The following is a 14,195-nucleotide window of genomic DNA, read 5'->3' as shown; positions in this document are numbered from 1 at the left end:
GTGGGGAGGGGAGGCACATTACTATGAGTGTTACAAAATGTTTCTAGCAGTGAAGTATATATTACATACAAATTATGAGATTAATTTAATCCAATAGATAGATGATATATTGGTGATAGGTTCTTATACATTTTCGGGCCATATTTGGTTTGATTGGTTTATGTTTCTTATTTATGCATTTACATAATTTTGCATCATCTAATCAATTTCAATGCTTTATGCTTTCTTAGGTGGTGCTTGGAGGTGGTCAAGATGCATCGAATGTCACGACTACTGATCATCGTGCTGGAAAATTTGAGGCTAAATTCTATGACAAGGTAAAATCATATTTTCATTTAAGTTCTCTAACAATATAACAGTCTGTGGCCGCCGCTCAGTCTCTTCAGTATATGATGTGCTCTCATTTTCATATCGTAGATTCTTCAACAAGAAATAGGAGGTGTGAAAGGGCATTTTGGACCGATAAATGCTCTGGCATTCAATCCCGATGGGAAAAGGTTTAGTTTTTTCTTTCCTTTTCTTTTTTAGCAAATTAGGTTTTCTAAATTAGTGTTGATTAAAGGCTTCTTGTCATGCCCCATACTCTAGATCATTTATTATAAAAAACTAGAATAAATATTTTCATAAATAATCAATTAAAAATACCTAAAATATTAACTTGCCAAAATCTGCCACAAACATAAGCTCTCAGCTCTATAATCACTAAGGATGATTACATGCTATAAAAGCATACATTTCCTCACAACATAACATTAATTTATATCACTTGCATGTGTCTACTTCTGTTAGCTGAGTTTAAATGGATCTAGACAGAACAATGAAATATAAGGCTTCCATGTTTAGGCATATTTAGAACCTTTTTGTTAGGGCTTGTTTGTTGTGGGTGGCATGGGTGAAAGAGTAGTTGCTAAAAAGCAAAAGCTTTTGGCAAGTGAAAATCCCTCAAGGGTGCTTTGGAGTTGGAGGAAACTCCTACAATTTCATGGTATTTTAGACAATTTATATTGTTTAAAATAGGAAATGGTGAGAATATTTTCCTATGGCTTGATTCTTCATGAAACCTCTGGTCATTGAGTCATCTATGATGTAGATAGTCAACTAGTTGCAAAATTGTCTAGTGTTCTCAGAAATAATAGTTGGTATTGGTAGGCGGCAAGGTCTGATGATCTTGTTAAGATTCAAAGTAAATTGCCAATGGTATTGGTGATATGGATCAGCCTACATGGAGTGTTTCAAAAAATGGGGTCTGCAATTGTGCTAATACTTGGAATGTCATTCGGCATAAACAGCAGACTGTTAGTTGGTGGAGGTTAATATGGTTCTCTTTGGAAATTCCAAGGAAGGCCTTTATCTTGTGGTTGGCAGCTCGTGATAGTCTCATCACAGGAGAGAGATTGCTCAGTTGGGGCTTTGGAGGTAATGTGCTTGGTGTTTTTTTGTAGAAGTTGTATTGAAGGGAGAAGTCACCTATTTTTGAATGTAGTTTCTGCAAGAGAGTCTGGTTGGAAAAGTTAAGTGTTTGATTGTTGATCCTCTAACTGAATGGGATGTTATTGTTGAGTGAGTTGTAAAGGATTGGAAAGGCAAAGGTTTAAAAGCTGTTTTGATCAAACTTTGTTTGAGTGCTTCAGTTTACAATCTTTGGAGGGAGAGAGATAACAGTAGGAATGGGAATCATTTACAAATAGAGGAGAAACTACTTCAGAAAATTAGTTGGGAAGTTAGAATGAGGATCATGTCTAATGGTGGATTCCTGAGAAGTAGAAAAAATGAAGAGCTATGTTGCAGATGGGGTCTGTCGGATAGAATATTTGGTGGCAGATGAAGTTGGCTTTGAGTAGTGGGAATCTTTCTGGTTTAGGAATTTTCCTCTGTTGTGCGTTTGCAGCAGAGCAGATGAAGGGTTTAAATTCAGATTGTGGTATGTGCTTGATTCAGTTTGCCAGTGTGTTTGTGCAGAGGAGCAGTTTTGCTGCACTTCAAACTGCAGGTGGTGGATGTAAATTCCTTGTGCACGGTTCCTGTTAGCTGAGGTTTTGATACAGAGTTACTGTTTAGTGTATAGAAGTAAAGTCACTGTTAGTGTTTTGCAGTATAGAATTTGTCTAGCTTTTCTTTCAGAAGCATTTGTTTTGTAAGTAGGTGCTGGGCTTTTTGTTTGTTGCGTCTGTAAAGGTGTTTCTTTTCCTTTACTGTTGTGTGTTCAGGAGGCTTGTTGTGCTTCCCGGAGCTCTAGCTGATTTTCTAGACGGTGATTGTACTCTTTGTTGGTTAATGAAATTACTCATTCATCCAAAAAAAGAAAAGTGCTTAAATTTGAAGGGTGACATTGCCGCAATTGGAAGATTTGGACCAAATTGGAACATTATCTAATGATAAAGGACCACAATTGTACTTTACCTTAATATGTATAAAATGCAGGGATATTTTTGTGGAATTTTATGATAATAGCGATGGGTTATTTTTATATAGGTGTTCTGGTATTATGTATCAGGTCTAGGAGTCTTAGGGTTATTTTCACAAATTTAAGTCTATGCCTTAAATTGGGGTTGAACTTAGGCTGATGGAGAATATTTTGAAGTGGTATTTAAGGTTACGATTTGGCATGTGGAATAATTATTCTTTAAATTGAGGAATAGTTATTCCCATGGGAGGCTCTAACACCAAAACTATTCCATCCCACCTTCGTTCATTTCCAATAAAAGCTATTTATTTTCTTAATGAAATAGCCATTCTACGTACCAAACGTTCACTAACAGTTTTCTTGGTAGTTTTAGCATCTTTAAAGGTAGAGAGAGTATTGTGTGATGGTGGTTTAGGATCTCTAGTGAAGGAATTGGAGTTAAACCAATATTCTAAGTTTCCCATAGAAATGGAACGGCATGCATTAATCTATTGTCTCTGTGCACTTGTTTATTTGCTTTTCAATTGGCTTATGCGCATTTCCTAATTTTGCTGCTTTTCTGAAATCATTTGTTGAAATCATTTGTTGAAATCAGTCGTTTTCAATCTGTTCAGTTTAAATCAAGGCACATTCTATTTCTCCTATTAATGGTAGTTCTATTAGTCTGCACTTTAAATCTCTCTGTAATCTGATTGACGAAAATTGTACCTACAACTTGGAGGAAAAATGTATTGTTTAATTGACATGAATTTTCAATTTATAGTTTCTCAAGCGGAGGTGAAGATGGTTACGTACGGTTACATCATTTTGACCCCGATTACTTCCACATCAAGATCTAGATTTGGAGCATATATTTAAATTTGAATCGAGCTTTGCAGCGAGCGTATTGAAGGTAAACTTTAATTTCCTTGTTCAGCCGGAATTTTTGTTGCGCGGGCATTGGATGAAACAATGCTTACAATTTTGCTTCTTGGAACACAGTTTTGTAGAAGATGTAAGATTATATCTACAACATTGACAATTGATCCAATGAGAATGAAGTGCTGGGATGTATATCAATCTCATCTTAATTAATGGTAAAAAAAAGGGGGTGGTATTTTGGAGCGGCAACATTATAATTTATGTGACAAACTAGTTAGGGCTTGTGTGGAGTTATAATTAGAACATTACAGGCATTACATCCATTCTTGATGCTGGAAGGGGATTTCGAAACAAAGCATCCATAATTATCTTTTATGTTTTTACTCTTCATTTTGTATCTTCGACTGCAAAACTTGCAAGCAATTTGAATGAAGTCATTTTCTGCCCCCATTTGGGATTGCAGTTTCAATAAGTGCGATTTTAAAAATTGCGTTTTTGAAATCGCTACTTGTTAAAATTGTAAAGGCTTTTGGTAAAACATGTTAATATATATATATAATCAAATATTTGTTATAAGAAGTCGCATTTTTTTTTTTTTTATTTGAGATTAAGTGCTTTTAAAATCGCAATGTCAAACGCTTTACGTTTTGCGACATCTTTTAAAAACACAAATTTTCTTGCGAAATTGTAATCTCAAACCCAAACGAACCCTATAAGAAGAAGTCAAAAAATTCAATGGATTTTATGAGGTCATCATTATTAAGTTTATTTAGTAACATTTAAATTGTTAATAAATGTAAATGTTATATAAATGAATAAGTTACTAAGTTTACTTATGAATAGCTTAATACTACTCAATCTATATAGGATTAACCAATATACGGTTTATTAATTTAGAAAGAAAAAAAAAAATTGCCTATTAGTTCAGAGAATCATGGCTGAATATAAATTATATTCAGCTCATGAATAATCAATAACTTTTCTAACATGAGAAATGGTTTCTGGTATATTTTTCTTGTTTCAAACATTCTCCTTGGTTGTTCTTGCTCTTCCTCCAAGGCATACCAAGCCCCTATTACAAGTTGCCTTTTTCTTTTCTCTCCTTTTTCCCTCTCAATTGGTTTTTATATTGAAAAGCCCTAAAGCAGTCACTTTCAGTTTTAGGTTTAATTTTAAGAAGACTTTATAATCATATTTCTAAAATGTTATTAATTATTTATAATTAAATGGTTAAATTTCCGGGCACGAGCTCATCCTCTTCGAAGAGAGGCCGTGAGAGCCAAGTCGAGGAATGTGATAACCTCGATTGTATGTAGATTGGGACTGCCGAGTCGAAAAAGAGCTCGGCGATGGACTCGTTGCCGATGCTTCTCAAAGCGGATTGACGATAAGAACATGATGATCTCTGTGGCACAAGGAGTGGTCCTCGTGCTCGTTCTTCTGCTTGATTCCAGTTCCATGGAGATCAAAGAGAAGGCTGTTGTTGCAATCTCCAGCATTTCAATGGTGGGCAGTAGCAAACCTATGCTGATGGCTGAGGATTTGTTGCTTTTTAATAAATTGCTTCGAGTTTTGGATTCAATCGGGAAGTGGGTTGATGATTAAGAGAAATGAGAGAAATAATATAACAATTATGCTTGGCGTGACACGGGAAGAATATAAAATTAGTTCCAGTGGTTTACAATTATTATTTTTTGGTATCAAAATAAACTTAACGGTCCATGAGATATGTCAAAAAAATAATATATTCTCTACAATCAAATTTTGCCTACTAATTTAACAGATTCTGTTAGCGTGACACTTACTTAAATATGACATGTATCACAACTTTATTAGCTCTAACGTTTCACGCTATTGGAATCTATTAAGTTAGTGGATGAAAATTAGCTATAGGGACTAAATTGTTTATTTGTGCTTACCTCAAAGACCTCTTAATTTATTTTAATACCACAAAAAACTAATTACAAATCAAATAAACCTCGTAAACTAATTTTGCATTTTTTTTGCAAATAATTAAGACAGAGAATGGTATTAGTAGCTAGTACAAATTAACAATCCCATCACTGCCATAAAAGAAAGTAAGACACTCGGCTGCCAAAAAGTTTATAAAAAAATGGAAAATGTAGTACAATCAAACCATTTTAATGCAAATATGCAACAATGATCACACAAGAATCCATAATCAAAAAAAAAAAAAAAAAAAAAAATCAGGGGTTTGAGTACATGGCAATATTCTTGGAAAAACAAATTCCGAAACGAAGAGAGAAAAGTTAAAATCACAGTAACCGCCAATATATATATGCTGGTCAAAGTTCTGGGTCACAGTATGTTCTCTCAAACTTCTTGTAGCCACTGAGATGCACCAACACAGGAGAACACCAAACCCTCAAAGTACGATGTTTAGACTTCCACGTCCCTAACTTAAACCGTATCTTTGCCTTGAGCAAAACGGTCAACTCAATGTCCCCCGTCGACTTCTCCAGCCGCAGATCCCGGGCGGTCGACCCCACCAGTGCCACATATTGAGCTGCGAGCTTCAGCTCCAAACGAGTCACATTTCGATGGGATTGAAAGAAAGGATCGACAACTTTGTACGCCACCGTTTTATCCTCGTACAACGTTGACACTTCGATTGAGTCGTAGAATACAGAGACTTTAGAGTTGGGATTGTACGACCTTATTACAAAATCGAAGGAGGCGTTGAGGTGGTTGTTGTTCAGGTTGAAATTACGGATCGAGCCATCTTCGACGGTGTAAACAAGTCGTCTCGGCCGGACAGATAGCCATATGATGAGCACGGCTAGGCCCACCAAGACGATTAGGGTTAGCAAGACTACAGCAATGCATCGGAGAAGCTTCGAGTGTCCTGACCGGCCGGCAGGAACTGGCGGTTGATTCTGCATTGGGAAGAGTTGTTCTGTTGTGGTGTGTGAAGGGGGCTTGGTAATCTCTATTGATGTGAAGTAATATAGAGAATGCTTTTTGCCTTTATCTTTTTGTTTTCTTGCATGCAACTCAAGATATCTAAAACTTTGGATATATGTTCTTTTCGACAGCTATTCATGTCGAGTATTGTTCTTTTCTTCAAACTTTGGATGATGTTAGATCCACTGATGATCAATAACATATATATATATATATATATATATATATATATATATATATATATATAGAGAGAGAGAGAGAGAGAGAGAGAGAGAGAGAGAGAGCATGCATTTCCCATTACGCTGGCAGTGAATGAATCTACGGCAGGAGCCAGAAAAAGTTTACCAAAATGCAAATATCCAAATGGCTATATCTTCTCTACTGAAATATTCTCGATTTATTTTTTAAAAACGGGAAGAGTAGAGGACAAGCATCATATATCGAAGGTACTAATTAATGTTACTTAATTAAACCCATAGAATCTTTTCCTTGATGATTTCTCCATTCAAGGTTTGGCCACAACAATCCTTGAGAGATTATCATAGTGACGACGTGGCATTGTTTACACAATGCCTCTTTGAGAGGCATTGTTTTCACTCCAAAATGATGCAACATAGGGTCGTTTTGTTAAAACGACCTAAGCTACACATCCCTAAACATAGAAATTTTTGTAGTGCCCTCAACACTTGCAACCACAAGATTTATGCGATTATGGGGTTACCACTAGGACTGACAATTTTGACTATGACCCGTGAACCCGATATAAAATTAGAGGGTTAAGGTTTGGCATAAACAAGTTCGGGTCATAAACGATCCACCTCACTTGACCCATTTATGAAATATATATATATATATATATATATATATATATATATATATTATATGAAAATAGAGGTTGAAATGGGTTAAACATGTCAAACATGTTGTGTTTGGATTGAAATGAGTAACAGGGGTTGTGTTGGGTTGGATCAAACGAGTTAAACAAGTCGCTTTTTGGGTCAAAAAAATCATATTCGGTTTGACCCTTAACGATTGGTGGGTCAAGCGGGTCGAGCCGAACTTGACCCACCAACTCGAATTATCAGCCCTAATTACCACAATAACATAGGTGAATATATGAGTTCACAGACTCAGTACGTATAATAATCATTGACTTTTCACAATGAACCGACTTTCCATTTCTACTACTAGGTTACAGTAACAGTTAAAGCACTTATAAAAGCATTTCCCAGCTGATGAAAACCTTTTAAGCATACTATCTGGTTGTGAGTGTATATGCATATTCTAATCTCCCGCTTGGAAACATACACATACAAACCCGTCTACGCCTTATCATCTGTGTACATCATATAACTCCCACGTGCGCATATTTGGTATTCCACTACTTTAAGTGAAACACAAGTATATAGGCATACTCAAGCAAGAAACCATTAAATCATCATATGTAACCAGGGGCGGAACTACATAGCCCTTTGGGGGGACCCCAGCCCCCCCAAGGGGCCATGTTTCCCACAATTTTTCTTTTTTTTTTTTAATTTTGCCTCCCCCCCCCCCTCTCCCAACAAACTCTAAATGCTAATTCCGCCTCTGTATGTAGTTGTCACGACATACATATGTTCCATGTCTCATCCAGAAAAGTACATGTAGCATGAAACCCTTAATAAATCACATCATATAAACATCAATATAAACTATCACCACGCACAATAAGTGAAACAAAACAGGCTTTAACCCGAGAAAAGGCTTATCTTTAGTGAGGATATATAGAAGTTGGAATTGGAGGAATGAAATTTACTACGTACGGAGCAAAGATGAGAGATCTCTGTAATCTTTAGAGGGAGATGAAGGTGTATATGGGTGAGAGGAGAAGCAGAGGGACATAGAGAAAGATGAGATCACATAGCCGAAGTAACAATATATGTGTGAGAGACAATGAGAGAAGGTACATTAATGGTTGTCTAGATTTGGGCAACGATTGTAGACAAATGCATGTGGGATCTGAAGGATGATGATATAATTATCAATTACAGAATATTTTGGGTCGTTATTAGCTGAAGTTTTAAAGAATTTGGTGTTTTAGCTAATTTATTGGAGATGGGGTGCTATGAGGCTAAAGGTATAGCTAGCACGTCATCTTTTGGGGGTTTAACAAAATATTTTAATGATTACAAAAAATAATTCGTTTAACAAATTATGTATTTTTTCTTAAGTTTTTTCCCCCCATTTTGGAGGAATTGCAAGGTTTTTTCAGCTTTTTTGTGGGAATTAGAGGGAACTTTTAACCATTTTCTTGGGATGTCAAGGAATTTTATTTATTTATTTTTTTGTTTTGTTTTTGTTTTTGTTTTTCAATTTCAGGGGAAGAGATATTTTTTAAATTATTTTTAAGGGGTCAAGAACATTTTTTTTTTCTTTTTCATCTTTTCTACATTTTTGTCCTTTAACTGTATAAGCATAATGAAACAAACAACTAGAGAAACATCATAAATTTTTTTGATGAAAGACAAAAACAAAAGGGAAAATGACTTGTCTAGACAAGCGACCATTTTTATCTTCTACCTCGGTAGTTCCCCGAAATCTTTCAAAACTTCTTCTATTGATTTCTCATGCTAGATCTTCTGACATACTTGTTGATTGTCAATGAAGAACTTCTAAAATCATAGCAATACTTTAAGAGAAAATAACTCTAACACTATGAATCCTTAAAATTCTCTATTAGCACAATTTATAATTTGCCCCCTTAGTTGCTTATAAAATTCGTGCTTTGAAGAGCCATATATATAGGCAAATAAGAATTAGTTTTTTTTTTGCTGAATTGGAAAGCCTTAATTTGGAAATTCTAGGGTGGTGGCGTTTGGACGCTGTGTGCCATTGTTTGGACGGACCTAGGGTGTTATAGAAGTCTAAGCTAAATTGGAAACCCTACAACGGCAAGTACACACTTCCGTTTGGATGGTCTTGATTCTCGTTCGGACACATCTAGGTTAAAAATCTTCTTGTCATGCTTCGCCTCAACCAATAGTCAACGACCTTGCGAATGGAGCTCTCTAGATCTACTATGTGCATCTCCCGTTTGGATGGCCCAGCAAACGCTTAGGGAACGAAGCTTTCAAGTTTTACTATGGGCTGCATCCGTTCGAACGAACTTGTGAACGGAGCACAATGCCTCTCCTTTAAACTTCAACCATTCGGACGCCTAGCGAACACTCCAACGAATGAGACTCTGAAAATAGTATTGAGGCTAGCCGTTCGAACCACTCCGTATGTGCATGCAACTGAATCATCAAACGATGGAAAAATACAATGTTTGCACACCGAATTAGCCAATAAAAAATAACAAACAAAACATACCACTTCCTGTAATCTAAAAGTGCTCCAAATTTCAGTGGGTGATAATATAACTCAAAGCAAACACCCATATGCCACCCATATGCAATTAAAGCTAAGTTGAAATAAGAATACTAGCAGCCACAAACAATCTCCTTTCCATGAAACTGATATCTCTTTTACTTTTTAGGTCTTTTGCTCCCCTCCAAGTTATTCCAAAATCACCTTTACTCAAAGCATCAGAATATAATCTACCAAATATGCTTTGATAAGTTGAACCATAGATTGTAATTGGCAACACCACAAATGTACTGTGTGGCTCCACGTGCACATGACCTAAAAATATGGATCCCCAAATGATTACAATTAGGTATATAATCCATTTTTTTTTTCCCAAACAACTCCTAGTGCCCTTACCTAAATCCGTACAAAACATGTCTTGTTTGGTGACTCTCACGTGACATCGCAAAAATATCCAATGCTTGTTCTTCTAATTTGTCAAATGCATTACATCGCTGATTAGAACGTGGGGTGAATCTTCTTCTCAAAACCCATTTTTTTATTACAACATGAACGACATCCATGCTTTTGTTTAAGATTTAATGGCGACAAAGGAAAAAAGCAGAGAGCAGAAGACAAAGTGAGACCATTTTGCACGCGCGAGCGACCCATATGGGAATTGTTATCATGCAAATCCGCTTTACTTGACCCCACCAGGCGCGTTGCGCGCTCGAGTTCTATAATTAGAATGAAATTATATATAAAATAAGATTTGTAAAATAAGTAAATGTGATTATACTAATTTGTAATAGGAAAACAACAAATAGTTTTTGTACCTAATTTTCGTCTAATTTTTATGAGATGTGCTATACATTCTTTTTAATTATTCTTTCTTCTTTCCACTTTTCAAAATCACGTATCATTAGATCTGTGGGGCCCATATGACACCGCAAATTTAATGGTAATTTTGAAAAGTGGGAAGAGAATAATGATATAAGGAGGACTAGAGTCTTCCTAAATGTGATATAACATTCAAAATCACCAATAGATTAAAATTCAATAATGATCATTTCAAATTCAATGGTGATTTTAAATGCTACATTATATTTGAGATGACTCTAATCCTCCTTATATCATTACTCCTGGGAAGATGGGAGAAGAATCATGTCAATATTTTCTCTAGCATTTTCCCATCTCATCATACAAATTCGATATATCAACTATTAGATTTGTGGACTTATATATGTATATCTCATACAAATTCAATGGTGGATTCATCCATTCACTATAAAGATGGTTAAAAATATAATGAATTCTATCATTATATATATATATATATATATATATATATATTTTTTTTTTTTTATAGAAACCATCAAATGATCAAATGCTATGTCAGTATTAATCAAATTATGACACATACGTGTTTGTTATTTGATGGTTTCTAAAAATAAATTAGACAGAAGTTTAGTACATGGACCTATTTATTATTTTTGCATATCACATGGAACTTATTGCAAATTAATGTAACAAATGAGACTAGCTCATTTTATATTATTTGGTTATATATAATAATAGTAAAATCAGGCAAGAAAAGTGGGAAAAGAATAAGATGGACAGAACCCAAAAAGCATGTGGTCTTCAAATGTGGAGCAGTAGGTGGTGGTCGCCGCTTATCCCTTGGAAGATGCGGCCATTACAAACCCATAGGAGAAGAAATCCAAATTCTGCACTCACTCTAGCTAGACTCTCTCCTTTTTAAAGGCCTCTCTCATGATCATCTCATTCGTGGCCTGCACATTTATCGGTATTCTTTGCATGAATTGCTAGTCAATTTCTCTTGCAACTAGTTGCACCTCCGGCCACCATGTTGCGGTGGCTGGGAGGTGGCTGCGGGCGGAGAGAAGTATATATAAGCTAGTACTGATGGTTTGATGATATTATGGGAGAAATTGGGGTGGTCGGATGTCCTTCAGCCTTTCTCCGGTGGGCGGTTTCTCCGACAGGGCAATTCAATCCTTTGGCATTTTCACATTTTCAAGGTTCGAAAGTGTTTTGCAGCTCTAGCTCCAGCATGATGACAAGTTCGAGTACTCCTTTTGCTTGCTTGTTTTCTTGCTCGATCCCTTAGAAAATAAATGAAATAATTTAGCATGTTGCTACCTAGATTTAGATGTTGTTGTTTTTGTTTTTTGTTTTTGTTTTTGTTTTTGTGGTTTAATTTGTTGTTCCAGTACTCATGGATGTACCAAAAGTTGGCATACATGGTGTGCAAGAGCTTCATTTGAAATCTAGATAAGCATTTCTTATATATGTTGCTATTTCTATTGCATTTTTTCTCGCTCTTTTGATACAAGAATTGCTATTTATTAGACTGTTATATAATTGGAATGACATGATAGTGAATGGACTAATTTTCACTGTTACATCATCTTGATTGTATCGTAGTTATATAGCAGTTTGTCTAATGAATAGCATATTTCCCGATAGATATAATGTTTGGTTAGGTTAATAAAAAGGAGTTTGTTTTAGGTTATTTGGTTGTATTAATTTTAGGTGCAATTGGGGCATATTATTATCAACCTTCTACTCTTATTAGTTTGATTTCTTGGTTCATTTTCATAGCAATATTAGAAGAATTTATGACATGTATATGGGCAAAGAAAAATATGAAAACCTGAGATAAGGGGCAAGGAGATGGATAAAGCCAAGGCATGGCATGTTTCAAAAAGAATAATTGGTTGCAAAAAAACCATGTATGGAAATATGCACTTTTCTTATTTCATCCTAACCATGAAATGAAGAGGATCATATTCTTTTAATTGTAGCTCGATTATATGCCTTCACTAATCACACCATGCCACTTCAAGGTCTTAATTTCGATTAAAATGAATAAGTTCTTCTCTTTGAACATATATATAAGTAAATTCTTTTTTCTTTTCTTTTGTTTTTCTTCCTTTTTTCCTCTTACTTTGTCAATCTTTGGATGATTATAAACAAGGAAATTCAATGATTAAACATACTATACACCATGAAATGGCCTCTTGTGATGGATAAGTGGAAGGAAAAGCCCGTTTCTATTCAGCCATTTCACCAATTATAGTATATGAGCAACACATTTAAATTACGTTCCAATAAATTTTCATGAGGTGGGGCATGTAATAGGGCGTGAGTTCGATTCTTCGTAATAAAAAATCACTTATACAAGCTTGATTAGTATTAGTTGCCTTGGGAACCACTGATGTTGTGGTGGAGTTGGATCAGACTATGACTTAATTGGTCTTGAGTGTATGCCTACAGTTCCTGCCGTCTAAACCCTTCCAAAGCAAAAATGCTTCGACATACGAACTTGTGGAAAAGAAGTTTAAATTATAATAATTGATGTTGAATATTTGATCTAATTAATTAAGCAACTAATCAGATAGTCGTTATATAAGTTTACAAGATTTTATAGATTAGGGAAAATATTACAAATATCCTTTGATATAGCTGTGAGTTTAAGCCCTACACTTTCAATTTGAACAATTTATCCCTTGCAAATTAGATTTATGACAAATCAAATCCCATGCATCCGTCCTTTACTATATATATCCATCTGATCCCAAAGTAGCCTTTCTTTTTTAATATACGTACTTTAATACTTTAATATGCCACTATATATTGGAATTCAACACATGTGTTGAATTATCAATAAGTTTTTAATTTTGCATATACCCCAAAAAATTATTTGTTACACTTAACCCTCTTCATCTATTATTTTATGTTAAAATAAATGAAAATTTGCACATGATACATGTAAATTATTATTTGCAACACCCAAAATATCTCGATTTTTGGATTAGAATGTCATATTTAACCTTCTAATAATAAAAAATAAAAATACAACAATTTTTGTGTAAAATATATATATATATAGAGAGAGAGAGAGAGAGAGAGAGAGAGACTATTCCCTCCAATTGACAAGGTGCTTCCGGCACGACTGGAGTTAATTCCTAATGGAGTGGTTGAACCACCTTTAATTTCATGCTAAGATGGTAGTAAGGTTACTTCAAAAAAATGACTGAACTACCCTTAGAGAAAATGATCTTGGGGTGGCTAAATCATCCCTATAACCTTTGGGGGTGGACCAACCATTCCCTCAACCCCAATTTTTTTTTTTTTTTTTTAAAAAAAAATTCTTTGGTCAGAGGATAAATTGGACATTTCAAGTATAAAATTTGCACGTGTAAGTCATGTGCACAAATTTCTGTCCATTTTAGTGTTAAACACTAATGGATGGTGGCAATTGAAAGGAAATTAATGTTAGTTTAAGGAGGTCAAATATCCTATGATCTAATATGTTGTGAATATTAGACGGTACCTCTGCGCTTATAGTTTCACGTTACTTTTTTCAATATACTAGACTTTTGCAAGGAGCCACATATTAATTTCATAAAAAAACTATTGTAATACTTTATGGTCCTAGCCAAAGACATTACTTAAACGAAAAAGTTATTTAACAAGAATATTATCGTATTTGCAAAGGCTACAATTATTAAATAATTATTTTAAGATTAAATAATGGGTAAAGTCAACTTAATCCTCTCAAACTATTACGTCAATGACAATCTACCCCCATAACTATCAATTGCGTCAATTTACTCTCCAAACTACCAAAACAATGACAATGTACCCTCAA

General features: G+C 34.9%; 2 protein-coding genes across 2 annotated transcripts in view; one reads left to right on the top strand and one right to left on the bottom strand.

Moving 5' to 3' along the window:
- Positions 1-3,463, top strand: part of LOC132162841 (eukaryotic translation initiation factor 3 subunit I-like) — a gene marked incomplete in the record, with an annotated part of 5,561 nt that extends 2,098 nt beyond the window's left edge. Inside the window, 3 exon segments of the mRNA XM_088518858.1 lie at positions 231-317; positions 418-497; positions 3,168-3,463. Coding sequence (XP_088374984.1) covers positions 231-317; positions 418-497; positions 3,168-3,243 — 243 coding nt within the window.
- Positions 3,464-5,480: 2,017 nt separating this feature from the next.
- On the bottom strand, positions 5,481-6,189 carry LOC132164587 (uncharacterized protein At1g08160-like). Its single transcript, XM_059575123.2, has one exon. The coding sequence runs from the start codon at positions 6,166-6,168 to the stop codon at positions 5,572-5,574; it is 597 nt and encodes a 198-aa protein (XP_059431106.1). The 5' UTR covers positions 6,169-6,189; the 3' UTR covers positions 5,481-5,571.
- Positions 6,190-14,195: the final 8,006 nt, after the last annotated feature.

Source organism: Corylus avellana, chromosome 8 (genome assembly GCF_965113065.1).
Source record: "Corylus avellana chromosome 8, dhCorAvel1.hap1.2, whole genome shotgun sequence".
In the NCBI taxonomy this organism is placed as follows: domain Eukaryota; kingdom Viridiplantae; phylum Streptophyta; class Magnoliopsida; order Fagales; family Betulaceae; genus Corylus; species Corylus avellana.
Note: the sequence above shows the minus strand (reverse complement) of the source record. Positions and strands in the feature narration are given on the sequence as shown.

What these genes read in the sequence shown, in the direction of transcription:
- LOC132164587 (XM_059575123.2), bottom strand. Translation starts at nt 6,168, where the DNA reads ATGCAGAATCAACCGCCAGTTCCTGCCGGCCGGTCAGGACACTCGAAG.